The sequence below is a fragment of the Filicampus tigris genome, chromosome 14, assembly GCF_054856515.1.
Source record: "Filicampus tigris isolate MCC_2025a chromosome 14, RoL_Ftig_1.0, whole genome shotgun sequence".
NCBI classification, from domain to species: domain Eukaryota; kingdom Metazoa; phylum Chordata; class Actinopteri; order Syngnathiformes; family Syngnathidae; genus Filicampus; species Filicampus tigris.
The window spans coordinates 16,863,762-16,877,944 of record NC_141230.1 but is presented as its reverse complement, the minus strand read 5'-3'; the positions used below and the strand labels follow the sequence as shown (position 1 = coordinate 16,877,944).

At 40.0% G+C, this 14,183-nt stretch overlaps 1 protein-coding gene across 2 annotated transcripts; it reads left to right on the top strand.

Annotated features, from left to right (window-relative positions):
- Positions 1-3,302: 3,302 nt before the first annotated feature.
- On the top strand, positions 3,303-14,018 carry pou1f1 (POU class 1 homeobox 1). Of its 2 annotated transcripts, XM_086051687.1 has the most exons (8): positions 3,303-3,581; positions 5,541-5,702; positions 7,040-7,138; positions 11,608-11,871; positions 12,764-12,928; positions 13,004-13,064; positions 13,157-13,356; positions 13,484-14,018. In XM_086051687.1, exons 1-8 carry the CDS (start codon positions 3,446-3,448, stop codon positions 13,537-13,539), a joined length of 1,143 nt encoding a protein of 380 aa, XP_085907813.1. In that variant the 5' UTR covers positions 3,303-3,445; the 3' UTR covers positions 13,540-14,018. The 2 variants fall into 2 exon arrangements, with proteins under 2 accessions (XP_085907813.1, XP_085907814.1); XM_086051688.1 differs by having other exon boundaries at positions 13,157-14,018.
- Positions 14,019-14,183: the final 165 nt, after the last annotated feature.

Sequence of the window (14,183 nt, the reverse complement as noted above, 5' to 3'; positions counted from 1 at the left end):
CCGCATTTGGACAGCAGACAAAGTGACCTGTTTTACATAATGAAGCAAAAACCTTGGTCAAACGTCACGCTTCTAGTTCGAGTTACGCCACTGTTGCACTGACTAAGCGGCAAGAGCAACAAGAAGCAGTGCTCCGAGTGCGCCACGCTTCACACTCCATTTCGGCTGGGGAGTTTTAAATGGCTGCGTTTCCCACCGCAGCTGTGACTTCAGACCTTCCGCAGAGTGATGCGCTCTGCAGCTGGAGGCAGATCCCAAGGTCGCGGCCCTGAGGGAATGTGCATTATCAGTGATTCACTTTTCCTCTGTTGCTGCAGCTAATTAAGCTCTACAGGGATAATGGTCTCCTTGCTGCCAAGAAGAAGTGCTTTAACAAGGAATTTAATGCAATGCAGCATGTGTGGTCGCACTTCTTTTTTTTTTTTTTTAATCTCAACGTCCCTCGGCAGTAATAAAACATGTTGGTGCGGTTTTAGCGGGACATTCTTTGATAACGCTGGGTTTTGTGCAAAATAAGAAATATCAAAAGAGTACAGAGTGAGCTAAACGGATAGGTGATCATAGGTGATAAGGAACCGAACAACTGGTAAATAAAGCCGATTAGCACTGAAGCTTGGCTTGTTGTAGCAGATGTTAGTGTTCACGCAACAAGAGACAAGTCAAACCACTTGTAAAGCACATAAAAGGAGGTGAGCCAGGGTCTCCGTGGCAATGGTAGAGACACTTTCCGTTTATTGTAAGCCTGTGTACCATTAAGAGTTTAAATCTTATCAAAGGCTTTTAACAATCAAATGCAATCAGTAACTCAAATAGTTCAAATTTACAAAATTGATTCTGGATTCTGTATAAAAATAATACAATTTGGGGTCAAAAATTAACCGATCCACAACTTGGGTCAATTTGACCCGACTTTCTAGGTTATTTTTGCAGAAAACAACCCCCAAAATGGGTAGTTTTGTACAAAACAGCTCACTTCTCTCTGTTGTTGCGAGAAAGTGGGTCAAATTGACCCAATTTGTGTATAGGCAAAGCTATGTAGTTGTTTTAAATACATGTACTTCTCTTTGTTTTATGTTTAGTTTGACAGTAAACTTCACTTGGGAGTGGGAATGAACAGCTTGTTGCTTCATCTACTGGGTCAACACTGCACAGTATATCTCCGTTTGTATAAGTAAGAGACCTTTTAACACTGAAATATGTCATGTGACAAGTGTAGAATGTAAAATAACATAACAAAAACCTTGACTTTGATCACAAGCGACATTGCATGGGGTGACACAGGAGTCTCCAGGTCACCCGCAGCTCCATATCGAGGATAAGAGGGATAGAAATTGAATGGAAGGATGGATTTATATAGCAAGTGTCCAATTGTGGCCGCTTTCAGTCCTGTTTCCCTGAATCAATATTTGCCATCATTGCAATCATTTTCTCAATTCTCTCTACGGCTTTCTCTAAATCATCACTATGTCAAATGCAGCCTCAGCAGGGACCACTAATGCAGCGCTCCATTCTCATCTCGCCTCTCACAAAGAAGTCGGTGTCATAAGGTCAGAGCTGCTCCGCTTGATGCCACGTTCACTTGAGTGTTGTGTGTCGAGAGGACCTTGTCAGCACAATACATCACGCTGAGAAAACAGCAGCGCAGAATTCCAAACAGGCACAAAGTGGCAGCATTTTCTCTCTCGCCCGCTGTTAAAACATCAGACGCTTGTTGGGGGGGGGGGGGGGGTTGCCAGGCCAAACACCACAGAGGCATTCTGCTGGGTTAGGAGGAAGATGAAGAGCTCAAGTTGTGACATCTTCAACTGAGCGGATACGGACTGAATGGCTTTGTGGAGTGGAGCACAGCCAATGGAAAAGGTCATCGGAAGCAACTGCTAAATAACATTTAGTTTGTGAAACCATTATTTCTGTTTCCTTCTTTGCAAAGATTGGTTTGAATTTTTAGCGTTGTGAATTGATAATGATGTTAGAGTGTTTCACAACGGTTATCGAGCCAAAGCATATATTTTACTTTAGAAAAAAAACAAACTCTTAGCACACTACAAACACCTCTAGCACATTAGGTTAATAATAATAACAATAACAATAATAATAATAATAATATTTAGGAATTAGGGGTTAGGTTCAGCAACAGGTGGGATTTATTTTTCTGAAACGTCAAACTTCAAAGGTCGATGAAAAAAAAAACCCTCAAAAACCTGATGCTGGTGCTAGAAAAAAAATAAACACATTCTTTAAATCAGCCTCAAAAATATGTTTGGTGACACTTAAAGACACTTAAAGAGAAGTCAATGCAAACTTTTTTTTTCCTACAATATGTTCTATGCAAGGCCACTAGTTAGAACAGGGCATTCTGATACATATTGCGTTTGTGGAATAAGTGTTATTGCACTCGTTTTTAGCCATATCCGGGGGCGGCCATTTTGTCTTCTGTCGACTGAAAATGACATCACAATTGCTCACAACGACCAATAACGGCTCAGATTCAGAAAACAGGTCAGCCGTGATTGGTCGTTGTGAGCAGTTGTGATGTCATCTTCAGTCGACAAAAGACAAGATGGCCGCCCCCATAGATGGCTAAAAACGACTGCATTTTGCTGATTAACTTATATTTCACAAACACAAAATTAATCAGAATGCCGCTTTTTCAACTCGTGGGCCTGCTGGGAACATATTCTTGAAAAACCTCCATTTTAAAGCCATCTCTAATTCAACTTTACTATCTGACTCGTGTTATTTTTGTGCCTGTATCTGCACACCTCATTCCAAGCAGCCATATGAGCATACTCAAATCAAATCAAGCATTTGTTATTTTGAACGCCACTATTCTACACCTTAACAGCCGAACCCTTTAATCAGGCGGAGGGGACGCGGCACCGGGGAGAGAGCGAGGGTCGAGCGAGATCGGGTTTCTCCGCCGCTCTGTACCTTAATCCTGGATTTGGAGACTGGATAACACAAAGGCAGGTACGGAAAAACACAATAACAGCGGTGGCATGGGATTGGTAGCTGGTGGTTGATGTGAAAGAAGGGGCCTCCTGGGGTGGAGTGAGGTGTAGTTGCAGGTCGTGGGGGGGTATAAATACCTGCAGGAGGATGCAAAGTCTCCGGGGGGGTTACAGACGCTCACTTACTCACTGTTGATAAGATAAAGGAAAAGGAACCTGGGCCCGAAGTTTGATGTGAAACTCACTTGGATGTAAAATTCATCTTTAATTTGGGGGTTGGGGCGGGGGGGATAAAAGAAATCCACATCAGCAACCTTCAAAAAGTTGAGGGTGAAAAAGGGCAAGAACATGAAGTACAGACAGGCGGAGCGCAAATGAAATATTAGCAAAGGATTGGTAAAGGAGGAGAAACAATACGAGGGGATGATGACTTGAGAAGGGCAAGTTAAGATCGCAGATAAAGTGGACCGCATCGGACGACGCGAAGAGGCCAAATGGCATCTCAGGCATTCGCCGGCGACGCTTTCCCGCCTCTGGCAGGAGACTCTCCTCTGCCAATTTTCATGCACCACAGCTCTGCCGGGGACTGCCTGCCAAGCACCTCCCACGGCCACAGCATGGTCTCTGCAGGTAAGTGGGCCTCGCTCTGGATTCCTAACATCATTTTCTGGCCGAACACATAAACACTGTGGAAGGTTAACCAGGAAAACCTTCTCATTCGGTGCAGTAGGATGAAACATCCTTTTGTGACTGTGTAGCATTAGCATCACATTCCACTCTCATGTACTCCTATAGTCATTCATTATCTGAATTGGGCAATTAATTTTAATTTAATTTGAGTGTGGTAGCACAGTGGTTGACTGGTTAGAACATCTGCCTCGCAGTTTTTTGATCAGGAGTTTGGATGTGTGCTCTTCCTGAGTAGAATTTGCGCGTTCTCTCATTTGGGTTTTCTCCAGCTAGTCTGGCTTCCTCCCACAGTCCAAAAACACACGTTCGCTTAATTCAAAACTCAAAATCGTCTCTAAGGGGGATAAATGTGAGTGCGAATTAATGTTTGGTTTTATGCGCTCCACTGGCTGGAATCATGGTCTGGTGACAACACAATTTACATTGCCCCTTAGAAATGACAAATAAAATCGATCCTTCAATTAATGAGAGCCACAATGAATACAACAGCATTTGCACTTTATTTAATAAATGTAATTGAATTTTAAAAAGATGCTTTGGGAAACATATTATAAAGTACTTTGGAAACTGCTAAACAAATAAACTTATTAGTAATAAAATATAAGTATTCATATTGATGGTATTAGAATGCAGTAGTCATGCAGAGCTGTTGTGCATCATACATAGACGCGTTTCTATTTTGTAGTAATGCACTTTGTAAGGTAATCAGAATATAAGAAACATTTCTCAATTAATCAGTCAAACTTTATTCACAAAGGACTTTTCACACCAAAAAATACAACTCTGGCCTTGCTTCTGTTCACAGTGTTGCAAAATACAGCATGCACTGCCGTAGCAATGAGTCGACAGGTGCATTCCTTCCAATACACAATTGCGTGCTCTGACACAAAAGCGGGAATCAGGATAATGTGGCAAAATGCATCCAATCAGGCCAGGTCGGCCCAGCCATCTCAGGGCATTGTAACGTGTTATTGCTTTCACAGTGAGGCATCGTGCTGAGCATTTTTTCCAGGCTTTTTTATTCACGCTGATATAGAAACCATTCGGCTTCATTTCTATCATGCTAAATATTGCATGCGTATAAAAAAAATAAAAAAAATAATGGGATTAACAATTAAGTATTGTAAAATGTACCATTTGGTAATCGAGGTATTCTCTTGATGTTGCCGCGCGTCCTCCGAAAACGTGCGCTGTTGAATTAGCAAGCGCGGTGCTGCATTAATTCAGCAATGCTGCATTTCTTTTCGGCAAAATATGCATAAAAGAGGGCCTTGGAGCGCGATTGGTAAATGTAAAACTTTAAAGCTCCCCCTCGTCAGAGTATTACAATTTCCCGCTGCATTTGAAAATGGATTTTTTTTTTTTTTTTGGCAACAATTACTGAATGAATGACTTATTTTACTTATAGTAGAAGCATCCAGATCTTCATGTATTCACACATAAGCATTTACTGCACATAAGCAGCCGTGAAAATTGTGAAAACTGTACTGTTAGGTAGCGTAGAATGCAAGATAAGATAAGAATGGTTTGTTTTAAAATATGTATTCAGGCACAATTTTTGTTGGACTTTTATGAGCAAAACATTTGAATTCAATCATTTTGTAAAGTATTTGTTAATTTCCTACATTTAAGCACTGTGTTAATGTTTGTACTTTGCAAAATGTTACATTGACTTACAATAATATTAAATATACGTTTTAGGATTAAAACGATTTTTTGAATGAACACTTAGGCCCATTGTGCTACTGTTTTTTAACATCAACCGCGATACTTGGAAAGCAAATTATTTTTTCTGAGTTACAAGGAGTAAAAATTTGAGATAAACGGATAATCATACCGGGGAAAAAAGTCTCTCTCCTGCACTAAATGCGTTTATGTCTGGATGTTTATTTCATTTAGTGTCATCCGGGTTGTCTCTGGGTCAGCCATCCAAGCGCTCCCAAATGCAACTATCCACAACCTCGCTGGGAAACCCCCTTGGCAACAGTCCCCCCAGCCTCCATTACCCAGTCACACCGTGTCATTACAGCAACCAGCAAGCCACCTATGGCATTATGGCAGGTAAGTTGGCATAATGTTCACTGAGCAGTCAAAGCGGAGGTTTAAAGAGGATAATTTGGTAAAGAGAAGTTTTTGTTTCTTAGTGTTTTTGGAATGTTGTGTAAGTTGACAGTAATGTGTATTGTTTTTCCGCTGCTTACAGTAAATATGCACCTTGCTGGCTGGAGAAGCTCGATATCTTAAACAGCTCACACGACAATAACCCAGCATTGTGACATTTATGAATAAATATGACGTTTTTGTTGTTTAGACAGGAAGGATAAGGTGGTTGTTTTTCCACAAAAAAAAAAAAAAACTCCACTGAAAAGTTTGTATTTTCATCTCTAAAAGTCATTCTCCTATAAATGAAAATAACATCTATAAAAGTATATTGTTGATCAGAAGGATACAATACATGTAAGATGCTTTTTTTTTTGGCTTCTATTTTCTGGGTTATCCTGCTCATGAACATTCAAACAGAGTGAGATGGAAACAAAATCAGCGTTGTATGAGGCAAATGCAGAATTAGAGTGGGAAAAAAAAAAACACGATTTGGATAAGACTAAATATATTGCAGTCATCCCCCATTTATCGCAGGAGGTACGAGACCTGTAACCAAACCACCTACAGTAAAAAAATATCCAAATTAATTTAGCCTTAAATCACCATGGCGCAGATTTTGAACACTTGAACAAAAATTTATCAAAACATTCTTTTTAAACCTATATTGCTCAACAAACAACACTGCAAGCATCAAATGTCGGTAATATATGTGATAATAATGAAATTTATACTTTATATATCGCTGGCTCTCGTACCCTCACCGTATTTCCTCTGAAAAATATAAATATAAATATATATTCACCAAGCGGACAATGGCCGACACAATTTCCAGGCAAGGCGAGTTTGTGGCGGTTGTAGGTGAAGCATTGGAAACAAGATGGGAGAAAACTCTGACAGCATCAATAATCTGTGGGAATATTCTCACAGGATAAATACAATAAGAAAGAAAGAAGAAAAGAAGCAGGAGCCCCTGCAACAGGCTGCTGACTCTCAATGCCCCGAAGTGCCTACAAAACAGGTCTGGTAGATGAGATCAATAGTAGAATTTTTACAGACGGGTCTCCCAATGGGCAACAGGGTAGGCAAGTTAGCTGACCTCAACATTTTGCAGATTGGGATTCGAATCTCTGCTCCGACCTTCCTGTGTGAAGTTTGCACATTGTCCCTGTGCTTGCTTTTCAGGTACTCCAGCATGGGTGAACGAATGTTACAGTGTCATACTAACAATAACAATGTCATTTCATCTCAATTGTGATTGGGACTAACGATGCCTCTGTGTCTTTCTCACATTCCAGCTCAGGAGATGCTCTCTGCGAGTATTTCTCAGACTTGTATCCTGCAAACATGTGGCGTCCCTCCACCTAACATGGTGAGCGCTGCAAACCCGCTGCAAGGTAATCACACAGTGATCCATCAGTTTATGGAAAATGAGCAGCGTAGTTTGTGTCCACCTCACTTCCTTGTTTTGAACCATTTTAGCTGTGCTAATGCAAATGTGATGAAACTTCCCAATGGTGGGTTTTGTTTTTTTTTTGGTCTCATTTTGTGATTTAATCTTCAGCTCTTTAAATACATTAACATTACACTGAACTATTTAATTCAAATTGTACCTTTTGGCCAATTGAAACTACATAAAAAAAAACCTTGTACCTTACAACCATGCAATTTCAGTTTAAAATGGGCTTCATTCAAGACTGGTATTTGGAGGGTTGAAACTGAAAAAAAAAAGCAATGGATTTTTTTTTACTAGTCACAATAACTGAGTTTGTTAAAAACATTTTTCAGTAAAAGAAGCAAAAAAAACCAAAACATGACAAATCTTCAAATTTGCCATGTCGAGACTGTAATAGCGTGATCAGTATGCCACATTTAACCCATTAAGGCCGGGAGCGTATTACCGCGTTTCTACCACTAGAGCACTGTTGCATCTTTCTACCCTTAAAGCCGGGAGAGCCCGATACATCATTTTCTTTTTTTGGGGGGGGGGGCTGTTGAGCCAGGCGCTTTAGGCCTTAATGAGTTAAAGTGAATGAGAGGAGCAGCTTACATTGGTCATGATTGAAATCGGCTGTGATCACTCCCACAGCGGCGCATACCCCCCTCTCTCAGATCTGCCGGCCTGCATTTGTCTGCAAAATAACCGCCAGCATGTCCAACCCGCATCCACAAAGAATTCGTGAAAATAAAGCCCCAAGTCTTTTCATGAAATATAAAATGCCGTTGTAGTGGTACAATCTAATAAGACCTGAGGGTAAAATGTTTATATCAATTTCAGAGCATTCGAGATTTTAAGACAAACCAAGGATCGTTCGGACAGTTTGTTATTGAATTGTTCCCCGCTGCAAAGGAGCATATGCTATGTTTAGAAGTTTAACCACAACCAACAATCTTTTTTTTCCATGACAGCGATCCAAACAAACATTGTGCATTTGGAGTGATTGTCTTTGTATTGTTGCCAAACATTGTGTTATTTCCAGTTCCTTTCTTGTAGACTGCTGTAGGTGTTGATTGATGGCTACTGTGAGTCAGCCCCGTACATTCCGCACTTACCTAAGCTTAAATAACATTCAAAGAGAAAGCAATGAAATGTGTTTCTTTGATGGGGGGATTCATAAATCAACGTATATTGCGGTTACTTCTCATGTAGCTTAAAAGATCAAATATTAGAAAGGATTTATTTGAATGAAGCAGGTCAGTTCTACACCACTGCATACTACAACCACAATGATAAACGTGATCATGATCATCTTTGGAAAGCTTGAATTTCTGTTCCAGCTGTCATATTGGATCTGATGTAATCAAGTGTCAGTGGGTCCAGAATTCCCCAGACACTAATCTGCATTGCTGAAATACCTATTCAGAGAAGATAGAGAAAGAGAAACAATGTTTTATTTCATTTAAAGATAGTTTCAGTAAAGTTATATGATGTAATCATGCGCAGCAGATGGAATGTGACCTGAAGCTGGAGGTCAAGTCCAATTAACATTTGCCAAAGAGGTAATAACATTGATTCTTTTAACAGAGGAGACGGACGGTAAATATTATCTGAAGGGCTCAAATGAAGATGAGGGCAAAGTGACCCAATGAATTATTATGCGCACTGTGTCAAAGTCCTGCACAGAAATATGACATCATTCACCATTATCAAGATCTAATATCCCTCAAACAGGGAACATGAGGGCAACAAATTATTTCTACTGGGTTTTTGTGGGTTTTATTCCCACTACATTAACAATGATAATGTGATGGATGTAGCAATTGAAGGACTGTGCAGATATTGAAAAGAAGCGGGAGGTCAAAAACACATTAGGTGGATTTAAGTTCATGTTAGAAATTGACTCTGGGGAGTTGAACAAATTAAAGTTGCACTTGGTGGTCGGAAACATCATAACATAAGTGAAGTGTAATGGAATTACTTATCGCTGCAACCTTGATGCAACAAGATGTTCAAACATCAACACTATAGTGTTTATTAGCACATCATTTCACTGGCTTTTATACGCACTGTATATTACATGATACAACTTCAATCTTCCTTTTACCGATAAACTAATGTGTGAAGCAGTATGTACTGTACATGACGATGATGATGATGATGATGATGATGACACTAACAGCAGCAGTTTATGTTAGCCTCCTAAACCTCACTATATCCGCATCTCTTCCAGCAAGTAAAAACACTCGGCAAAGCCCACTCTACTTTTCTCACTTTCTTCGCTTCAAAAATTGGAGGTGCAGTGTCAAGCTTCAAGAAGAGAAGGGCTCTGCTTCTCTTGGGAGTTGATGGAAACAAGAGCAAAGTTGATCTGCGTGTTAGACAATGTACTTTTTTTTTTTGGCGTCATACTAGAATAAAGTAGTGTAATTGCACGCATATCCACTACAGTAGATGGCAGTGGTGCTCTCATTTATTTTTCATTTTAATTTCAGGTAAATTGATGCACTTCAAACAACAGAAAATAATTGAGAAGCACTGCCATTGATAGCTAGCTTGCTAGCAAGATAGCTAGCTAGCTAGCTAGCTAGCTAGATAGATAGATAGCTAGATAGATAGATAGATAGATAGATAGATAGATAGATAGATAGATAGATAGATAGATAGATAGATAGATAGATAGATAGATAGATAGATGGTTCATTTGGAGCTAAAACAAAAAAAAAATCAGTGTTGAAGGACACAACTCCTACCAGATTTGAAATTAAACACAACACCAAATGGGAAAAGTGTCTGGTGCAATCAAAACTAAAAAAAAAAAAATACAAAAATAAAATAAAACTTGCGAGGGCAATGGCATGATCAAAAAATCCCAAATTCTCTTTCTTCACTGTAAAAACCTTATGTCTTATTTGGCCCTCGGCATTGTGAGAAGCAAAGTGGAGGGGGGGGGAAGATAAAAAGAAAAGGGGACATATTGAGAACACAATGATCATTCCATTTCAGGGCTCAGAGACTTCAGAGGAGGTGCAGTAGCTTGAGAGAAATAAAGATGAAAAAAAAATCAACTACGATCCCTTTTTTTTTTTTTTTTTTTTTTAGAGTTCCTACACTGACAGAGGAGACAGTGTGGCGTGAGCTGAACAATTCCAATTGAAGCATTGAAAACAGTCACATTGAATTTTGAGATTGTATTACAAAAAAACGTAAATTAACTGAGTTTGACTCTCTACTTTTTTGTTTGTAATATTTTTTGACAATGTGGGAAATCGCCACCCTATTACAGTAGAAGTCAAGTCAAAAATGTGCCCCCACTAGCCTAAGCATGGCGTTGTGATTAATATTACATTGGTGGGATAAGAATTCAGCAGATTTCATTCATCAAAGCCATTTTGAGATTCTACTGCCCTCGGCTGTTGATCAGAATTGACATTAAAGTGCCTCCAGCTTGCATTGGCAACGTCACAGCTCATCTGTTTTCTGTGTTTGGTCAAGCTCACTTGCAAGCCTAATAGTGGTACTGTGTTGCCCCCACTGAGCCCAAAGTGAAAATTATCAAGTAAAAAACATAAAGGTGCCAAAAAACGGAGCCAAAACACTTCTTTTCTCTGAGGCAGGGCTATGGCCTGACTAGATGAAGCTCCTCTGCTAACTTCAACATAGTTCCTTGGCATGAAGATGGCACCAAAGCAATACTTTTACCCGAGACCTGGCTTGAGCCTGAGCACAAAACAGCAAATAGGTGAGCTTTTCAGTGAAATTCAGTGGATAGGTCCCCCCCCCCTCAAAACAAAAACAACAAATAGGTGGATGCTGTAAAAATAGTATCTTGTAAGTCGCTATTCAACCAAAATTGACTTGAATAAGAGGAAAACACCAGCCACGTTATAATCTAACACTCTCACGAGTGAGAACTGCTGCCCATGCATACAAATGTTTTGCGGCAAGCAGTGTTGCCCGTGCAATATTTCATCATTCTGTCCATGCATGACACACACAGCAGGAGATGGAGGAAGTGGTCTTGATTTTCAAGCGTTGGACATGACTTTAAAAATGCTACGGTTGTTAGTATGAGCCGGGTGCCTTTCTGGAGGCGGTCAAATACATAATACAAGAGAAATGTTGATGCCGTCACTGATGCAATATTGATCAAACGCCACGGTTGCCTGGTAATATTGATTTCCTTTTGAAAAAGGGTCCGTGCTGTCGAGTCAACCAGTGCCGTTTTGCCTCACCGGCAAAATGTAGTTGTCTGACTAGTGTCAAAGTATTCCAACTAGTCAGGACAAAGAGCGTACTAGTACTTGGGTATCAAGGATGGACATCTGGATATCTGATGGATCAGAGCGTCTTTACTGGTTCTCTGATGTTGTTTTGACTAATAGAAATGTCCCCACTTTGCCTTTTTTCTTGTGTCCCTCTCTCCAGGTTCGCTGACACCATGCTTGTATAAGTTTCCAGATCCCGGTCTAAGCAGCAGCTCCTGTGCATTAAGTCACGGTTTTTCCTCGCTGCCCTCGGCCCTCCTGCTAACTGACGAGGCCCCCGGGGGCCCCGCTGTGGGCGAGATGAAAGTTAACATCCAGAAGAAGAGCATCCGGGAGTTGGAGGACACCCCCGCTATGGACTCTCCACAGATACAAGAGCTGGAGATGTTTGCCAATGACTTTAAAATAAGGAGGATTAAACTTGGTGAGGATTATGATGTGATGAACACTAGGAGTGTGCTACGGCAACTTTCGCACTCTCAAATCGCCCTTCCGCATTAAAATCAACAGAAATGCCATTTATCCATTCCAGCCACACCCACCAAAATAAAAAAATACAAAAAATGTCATGTGGTTCATGAGAAAAATCGCATGTGGCCACTAGGAGGCAGTGTAATACAGTCATGCTGACACAAACAAAAACATTTTCACAATTACTCTAAGTGGCTTGGTAAGCTGTGGTAATATTAGTCCTTTTGCAGAGAGGATGAGGAAAATATGTTTGTGAGTCTTGTTATATTTGTCTGTCTGTATGTTGCTGCACCGTTTGTGTCGAAATATTGTTAATTTAGGTGCAAGTAAGTGTTATAACGTTGCCTCATTAGCATTAAGCTAACTGGACTTTCTTATGGCAAAACTACAGTATGCAGTTGTTTTAAATTCACAATGTGACACAGTCTTTGTTTTATGATTAATTTGACAGTAAACTTTTACTTCAACACTTAACATCCATTACAGTCCAAAAATATTGGTACGATTGTTCTATTATTTTCTGAAGTTGAAGTGAGAATGAATATAGACGTGCACAAAAATTTGATTAGTCATAGTTTTCAGACAGTGAGTGACGTGAAGCTTTTTCTCTGTAGTGAGCGCCTATGGCAAGGAAAAGGCTTTAAAAGATATATAAAATCCCAAATTTTGGGGCGATCATTCAAATATTTTCACAGGTTGAAGTGGCCATAAGTACGGATGTGCACATCAATTTAGGTGGTGATTGAACACACTTTTTTGTGTGTGTTTTAGATCGTCTGCTTACGAACTGAACGTGCCAATACATTTGATGTCTTTGTCTCCTTTTTCTATTTTCGCTCCACTAGGCTACACTCAGACCAACGTGGGCGAGGCCCTCGCCGCCGTGCACGGTTCAGAGTTCAGCCAGACCACCATCTGCCGCTTTGAGAATCTGCAGCTGAGCTTTAAGAACGCCTGCAAACTGAAGGCCATTCTGGCCAAGTGGTTGGATGAGGCCGAGCTTGCTCGAGGTTAGCCCGTCGCCGATTCCTCCCATCTTTTAAGCCACCTTCTCTAATTCACCTTCCTCTCAAATCCCCCTTCAGCGCTGAACAATGATAAAATTGGAATAAATGAGCGAAAGAGGAAAAGGAGAACGACTATCAGGTAAAATGCCTTTTTTTTTTTTTTTTTTAACTTGCCTTGTGACTGCGGCTTTTAAAGTTCTTTATTCTCTACTTGATCCTAACCAAACGCAGCCTGGGAGCTAAGGAGGCTCTTGAGCACAGCTTTATGGAAAAAAGTAAACCATCCTCCCAGGAAATTGCCCGGATAGCTAAAGGCCTCCACCTGGAGAAGGAGGTGGTCCGAGTTTGGTTCTGTAACAGGCGCCAGAGGGAGAAACGGGTCAAAACCAGCCTCAGCTCCTGCTTGGCAAAATTGAGTACAAACTGCATAGGTCAGATGAGTAAAACACATCGGCCAATGATATAAATCATGAATGAATTCCTAGTATTTCACTTTTATTTCACCAGTCAGTGAGTTCTGTCTGTAATAACAGCAAACTAAATGTTTTTTTTTTCTAGGGCAAAAGGAGATGTTGGCTGAACAGCAAAGACAAAAAATATATTTTTGTAGATAAGAACTTTTCTTTGTTAGTTAATACACGTCATTGTTTTAGCATTTATGAAAAGATATTTTGGTGAAATCTCAGAAATGTTGTCAGTTGTCAGCATTTTTTTAATACTACGTTTGGATGTGTGTATCTGTAATTCATAAGTTGTTTATGTATTACTGTGTTTATGAGTAGAGATGCAGTTTTTATTTCACTTATTAGAGTTATGTGTAGTTGTATTACACAACAAATTATTTATTCAGATGTAATATATTGTGTGTTAAATTACTGTTTTTAATTGTAATTTGAGCACAAACATCCTAGTTTGATATATTTTTGGTTGTTGCATCCATAAATTCAGCCAGAAGACATTTCTGTACCAAAGTGCAAGTAATTCATGTTTCACTGCCACAAAGTGACATCTCTCAACAGGTTTGTTTTCTGAGGAATAAAAAATGTTGGCTAGGATATTGAAGCGGTCTCTAAAATAAAGTTTTATAACCACACCATTGCTACCTTTCCTTCTCTTTTCAACAATGACTCCCTCTGTGGCTAAAGCTATAAAAGTGATTAATTCTAAACCCTTCTTATTTATTACAGTAAATATTAATGAAGGCCATTTGTAAGGTCACGCTAAATCCAGCTAAATGGGACAACTACTCCACCTGCTG

What these genes read in the sequence shown, in the direction of transcription:
- pou1f1 (XM_086051687.1), top strand. Translation starts at nt 3,446, where the DNA reads ATGGCATCTCAGGCATTCGCCGGCGACGCTTTCCCGCCTCTGGCAGGA. An exon ending in AATAAGGAGGATTAAACTTG is followed by an intron (nt 11,872 to 12,763) that starts GTGAGGATTATG and finishes TCGCTCCACTAG; the next exon opens with GCTACACTCAGACCAACGTG. An exon ending in ATTGAGTACAAACTGCATAG is followed by an intron (nt 13,357 to 13,483) that starts GTCAGATGAGTA and finishes TTTTTTTTCTAG; the next exon opens with GGCAAAAGGAGATGTTGGCT.